At 60.4% G+C, this 6,133-nt stretch overlaps 1 protein-coding gene across 1 annotated transcript; it reads right to left on the reverse strand.

The window, feature by feature from the left end:
- Positions 1-3,317: 3,317 nt before the first annotated feature.
- On the reverse strand, positions 3,318-5,355 carry PVALEF (parvalbumin like EF-hand containing). Its single transcript, XM_029211477.1, has 4 exons — positions 5,250-5,355; positions 4,932-5,067; positions 4,470-4,585; positions 3,318-3,364 (listed from the first exon to the last, which is right to left on the reverse strand). The coding sequence occupies exons 1-4, from the start codon at positions 5,353-5,355 to the stop codon at positions 3,318-3,320; spliced, it is 405 nt and encodes a 134-aa protein (XP_029067310.1).
- Between the last annotated feature and the right edge of the window lie 778 nt (positions 5,356-6,133).

Consider the following 6,133-nt stretch of genomic DNA (forward strand, 5'->3'; position numbering starts at 1 on the left):
CCACCCATCCACCCATCCATCCATCCATCCATCCATCCATCCATCCACCCACCCACCCACCCATCCATCCACCCATCCATCCATCCATCCATCCATCCATTCATCCATTCATTCATTTGTTCACAAGGACAGGTTGGGTGTCCTTCTGTACCAGTCTCTGCATCCCTTATACTCCTTCACTTCTGCTATTATCTGAGCTCTTTGCTTTAATTTTATTCAAGTTTTTGTTGTCACAGATAATTTGCTCCTGACATTAACTGGTTTGGAGCTTTGTGTCATCCTGGGTCTCCGTCGTGCCCATGAACTGCCCATGGGCCTTGTGTTGGCATCTCACACGTCCCAGCTGGTGAAACCGTGTCCCTGAGAGGCTACAATGCTGGGGGTGGGGTGGGAGGCCTGCCCCGCTGGACTGTTCCACCTGCACAGGTGTGCCCCAAAGAAGGGGGGCTGAGACGCCATTCCTGTTCCCTGGGGTAGGCTGGGTGGCACCGTACGCAGGGGTGAGGGTATCTGTTAGGCCCCAGCCTCCCAAGAAAGGTCTCCTTGGCCTTCTAGCTCCTCTGGTTAATCCATTGTGTTTTTTTAAGTCTTCTATATCCTTGATTTCTTTCTTACTTGCTCTATCAGTTCCCAAGAGAAGAATGCTAAAATGTCCAACTGTGACTGCATCATCTCTTTTTCATTTTAGTTGGCCCATTTTTGCTTTATGCTCTGAGGCTATGTTAGTAGGTGCATACAAATTTAGAGCTGTGTGTCTTCCTGGTGAGTTGACTGTTTATCTTTACAGACTGTCCCTCTTTGCCTAGCAGAGCTTCTGGCCTTAAAGTGTCCTCCATCTGATAGTAGCAGCCACACCAGCTTTCTCTTTTTCTCTACCAGCCACAGACAATATGCAGACGAATGGGCACAGTCAGGTGTGGTCTGCATTGAGCTGAATTTGGACCCTGGTCCAGGGGGATTACTTTTGCTCTGGTGGCAGTTAGGACAGGACTAGGCTGGCTGAGGCTGGGCTCCAGTCTCTGTGAGGACTGGCTTCATACTCCTGTCCTCCCTCCTCACTCCTAGCCCCATAGGACCCACAAGCAAAGACCCTCCTCCCTGGCAGGTACTGAACACCCAGGAGACTGCCGGACGCCCTCCTTAGCCACTCAGCGTCTCCACCAGTTGCAAACCCTGGCAGGGACCCTGTGCCAATGTCAGGCTCACTTCTTGGGTTTTCCTCTCTGGGATCTCAGAACCCATGTCCTTGATGCTTTGCTTGCTCATAATAAACAATAAATAAGCAACTCATATGGTATATTAGGGGATGCTAGTGCTATGGAGAGAATAGATTAAGGAGAATGTGGAATGCTGGGCAAGGTAGAGTGGAATGTGAAACAGGGCGGAAGGGTTGACCTCTTTGGGATGTAACATTTGAGGAAAATATAGGAGATGAGGGAGTTAGTCACACAGACAGATGTCTAGGGAAGAGCATAGCAGGCCCAGGAACATGCAAAGGCCCTGGGGCAGGGTGGTTCCTGGCTGGGGAGCAGTGGGGTGGCCAGTGTGGCTGCAGTAAGGGTGGGAGGGTCTAAAGTCAGGGAGCATGTGGGTATCCCAAGGACTTGGCTCTTCTGCATGAGAGGGGAGCCTCTGGAAAGTTCCGAGTGAAGCCACGGGTCTGACTTGTATTTTAAAAGGACGTCTCTGGCCGTTATATTGAGAACCCACTGTTGGAAGGTAGAGGCAGGGAGGCCAGTCTGGGGGCCAAGGTGGTCATCTGGGCAAGAGCTGGTGGCGGCCCAGATGGTGGGGGAATGGGACTCTGGATGCATTTTGAGGGCAGAGCTAGTGGGATTACCTTGCAGGTGGGTGTGAAAGGGAGAGGAGCCGAGGATGGTGTGTGAGCTTGGCTCGCAGGCTGCTGCTCCTGCAATAGCCCAGCCTGGGGGCTCCTGAGAGCGGTGCCTTCACCCTGGGGTGATCCAGCCACCTTTGGCCCCTCCATCCTAGAGAGTCTGGAGTCCCGTGGCAGCTGGAGGAGGGAACCCATCACATGCATGTGGATGCGTGCACGTGGGGCTGGGATGGGGGCCTAGTGCTCTCCCGGCTACCAGTCCCCAGGATGGAGTGGGAAGCACATCCACACCCTCTGCATGGTGACCACAGAGCTCCCGGCCTGAGCAGCAGAGGAACGACGCAGCGAACAGATGGGAAGACTGAGGGTGGGGCTGTGGGAGGAAGACGGGAGCTCAGCCTTGGGCACGTTAAGCTTGAGACGCCTCCATCACATGAAGCGGGGTGTCAGGCAGCCAGAATGGGCACAGGAGTCTGGAGTACAGGAGAGAGGTGCTTAAAGCACAAGAAGGGAGCCCACCGGGTGGGCGAGTGTGGCTGGCGCAGAGGCTGGGGCAGGCGGGTGGGGTGGGGGAGGACTCCTACAGGAGGATGAGCTTGGGGAGAAGGGGAGGAGGCCTCAAAGAGAGGGAGGTGGGGGCTTCCCTGGTGGTGCAGTGGTTGAGAGTCCGCCTGCCGATACAGGGGATGCGGGTTCGTGCCCCGGTCCGGGAAGATCCCACGTGCCGCGGAGCGGCTGGGCCCGTGAGCCATGGCGGCTAACCCTGCGCGTCCGGAGCCTGTGCTCCGCAACGGGAGAGGCCCCAACAGTGAGAGGCCCATGTGCCGCAAAAAAAAAAAAAAAAAAAAAAGAGGGAGGGTTCTCAAAGACCGGGAGGAGGAGGCGAGGAGATATCGGCAGAGATCTGAGCCCTGGACACGTCCAGCCCGGAGTGCAGGGTGCAGGGCTGGTGCCAGGACCCCTCAGAGGCACCCTGGGGCTGAAGCTGTCCCTGCGCTGTGGACTCCAAGCGGCCTAAGACCCAGCCTGGTGAGCAGCCTGCGCAGAGCCCAGTGGAGGCCGGGGCTGGGTGTGTGTGGGGGGTGGGGGGTCTGGGCCCAGAGAGCACCACGCTGGGAGGGCAGATCCAGGAGGTGCCGGGGCTGGAGGGGAGACTGCCCTCTGAGGGTGCCCCCAGTGAGGCAGGAACAAGAAGGGGCAGAGGAGGCTGGACGCACCCACCACCCGGTCTTCCATTTTCCCTCCTGCACCCCCCCATGCCACCCTGCCCGCCACCTGTCGCCCAGAGACCCATGACCCTGCCCCTGCCCCAGCTGACGCTGCAACACCCAACAAACACATGGGCTGCGGTTCATTTAATGCTGTTTTTCTTCCATTTTCCTGCCTCAAGCTGCGTCCGCTCCCATGGCCTCCATGGGGCACTCGCGAAACCCACGGTGCCCCTTGGGGGATGCTCAGCCGGCTGGGGCTGGACGTGGTGCTACTTCTTCTTTGCAATGTTCTCCTTTTTGATCAATTCAGAAAATTCTAGAACAGGAGACAGATTTCTAGTAAATAACCCCCTGGCTCGTGCCCCACCAAGCCCTGCAGGCCCAGCGGGAAGCCTCCGTTATGACGGGGCACCTCGCCGTCCAGGGGGGCCCTGCATCCTGCCCTCCTGAGTCCTGGGTGGGGAGCAGGAAGGACCGGAACTTGGCTGCCCAAGTGCCCCACACCGTTGTCGTGTGCCCCGTGCCCGGCCAGATTGGCGGTGGGGAGCTCACCCACCCTGGGTCTTACAATGAACCCTCAGCAGTTCCCCTCAGAGTCTCTGAGCTGGTGCTCCTGTGGTCATCATGCCTTCAGTGGGGAAACTGAGGCACAGAGAGGCTGGGGGGCTGCATCCTAAACAGACCCCTTGGCCTGGCTGCCCCTCTTTTAAGTCTTGTGACCACCCCACAAGTCAAGGTTTGCTGGTATTTGCGGGCAGCAAGTGGAGGCCTGGGGGTTGAGGACAGGTCCCCAGTCTGTCTGGGGCTCTGAGCCTGTGCTTGCCTGTTCCCAGGGCCATCCTCCAGGCTTCGGGTCAGCATCTGGGTGGGTGGGCAGCAGGATGATGCAGACCCCAGGGCAGCCATGGGGAGCCTCAGGGAAGGCCTGCCCCACAAATGCCTTTCCTCCTGGGCAACCCCCTCCCGCCCGCTCAACTCACACACAGCTGTTGGCCCACCTGACCTCCTTCCACCTGCGTCCACCTCTGCAGCTCCTCAGGCCCTGGTCTCTGCCTCAAACCTTCCTCCCCATCTCGGAAACCCCCCATCTAATCTGCCCCCTTGACCTTCCCCAAAGCCGGCTTGGGCCACCTCTCCGCTGCTCAGAAACCTGCAGCAGCTCCCCTGGGCCTGGTGAAATGCCCAAGCCCCCTCAGCATCCCGGAGACTCAGCCTCTCCATCTGTGAACGGGGATGATGGTGACCACCACAGGTGGCTGTAAGCTTTGGGGGATGGGGTCCCTGCCTGGCAGTGGGGAGCCTGGTCAGCCCTGCACAGAGACAGGCTCTGGACATGGGGCAAACTGAGTACGAGTGACGGGCAGTGGGGGGCAGGAAAGTCCTGAGAGGTATCCCTGCCCCTCTCATCTCTGCTGCCCCACCTTCAAAGTCAATCCTCCCGTCCCCATCCGTGTCGGCTGCTTGGATCACGGCCTCAGCCTCCTCGTCCGTCAGTGGGGTGGTGGGCCCGCTGCTGGGGATGATGTGCAGGATGTACCTGGGGCCGGGGGTGGGCTTGGGTCAGGCCTGAGGGGGCATCTGGCTGGTGCCCAATGGTGTACAAGGTACCTGCTCCCCTCTTTACAGCTGGGGAAACTGAGGCCCAGCTGGAGAGGGGTCTCTGGGCCTAGGCCCAGTGCTGTGCCCCTGGACCCTGTTTCTAGCCTGGCCCCATCTCCCACAAGGCCTGCTGGAGCCCAGTGGGGGTACCAGGTCTTCTGGGGTGAGCGTGGTAGCTGTAGGTCGGGGAGGGGGCCCAGGGCTCAGTACCCCCTCATCCCCAGCCACCACCAGGGAGGGGGCCCAGGGCTCAGGACATCCTGTCCCCGGCCATTGGCTGTTACTTGATCTCATTCCACTCGATGAAGCCGCTCTTGTCCTTGTCCAGGGTCTGGAAAGCCTTGCGGATGACACTCTCCTGCTGCCCCGAGGCCGGGAACTTCTGCATGTACTCGAAGAACTTGATGTAGTTGAAGGAGCCTGGGGATGACCGGGTGTGTCACCAGGGCCATCCGCCTCGGGGCTGGACTGCCAGGGCCTGGGCCCAGAGGGGAACTCCTGCCCTGCGGTGGGGGCTGCCGGGTCCTGTGCCCTCCCCCAGCCCGGGGGGGCTCCTGCGTCCACAGTGGGGCTGGCCCAGGGCAGGCGGGGGCGGGCTGTACCATGGTGCCTCATGTCGGTGGGCAGCAGGTCTATGTCCTTGTCTGACAGGGATGTGCCCATGGCCAAGGCCATCTTCTTCATCTGGGAGGAGAAGTCCTCGTCCATCCTGGCCCTGCAGGGGACAGGGAGCCGGCTCGGCGGGTGTGCTGGGCAGGAAAGGGTGCTCTGCCTGGACCCTGCCTGGTGCCAGCTCCTGGCCCTAGAGTGGGGACCCCAGGCACCCAGACCCAGGCGGGCCTCTGGCTGCAGAGGGCGGCTGGAAGGGTCAGCTTTCCCAGCACCCTGGGGCCCTGGCCTTGCAGAGGCCCTCGTGCCCAGGCCCTGAGGAAGATGCATTTGAGCCCTGCCTCTTGGTAGCTGGCCACCCTGAGGTGTTACCCCACTTCACAGAAGAGACCGAGACTTTGAGATGATAAGTGATAGACACGAGGTCCTTCACTCTGCTCGGAAGAGGTGGAGGAGGCGCTGCCTGACCCCTCAACGCTGCTGGGTAATTTCCTCTGTCCTTCCAGGCTCACCTCAAAGCCACCCCCTCTGGGAAGCCTTCCTGGTTACCTGAAGCACCACCTCCTCCTGCCGGGACTCAGGGCCTAGGGCCTTAGTCTCTCTCTCCCGGACCCCAGACCGGCGGGCCTTGGTCATCCTGGCTGGACACTAGCCGCCAGCTGGGAGGCACGCTGCGCGCAGGCCAGCCTTGAGCTGGCCCTGGACTGGGCAAGGCCCAGACCCGCTCCAGCAGGATGGCCCCACCCCCTTCCCAGGCGCTCAGGAGGGCGGCCCGCTGTGCATCTGCCCTGAGGAGGTGCCCACGGCGGTGTCCCCCCTTCTTGGGGGTTCAGGCAGGAGCCACTGAGGCAGGCCGGGATTCCAGCTGGGCAGGTGG

This window comes from Monodon monoceros, unplaced genomic scaffold (assembly GCF_005190385.1).
Source record: "Monodon monoceros isolate NGI ecotype Baffin Bay Population unplaced genomic scaffold, NGI_Narwhal_1 Super_Scaffold_9, whole genome shotgun sequence".
NCBI lineage: Eukaryota > Metazoa > Chordata > Mammalia > Artiodactyla > Monodontidae > Monodon > Monodon monoceros.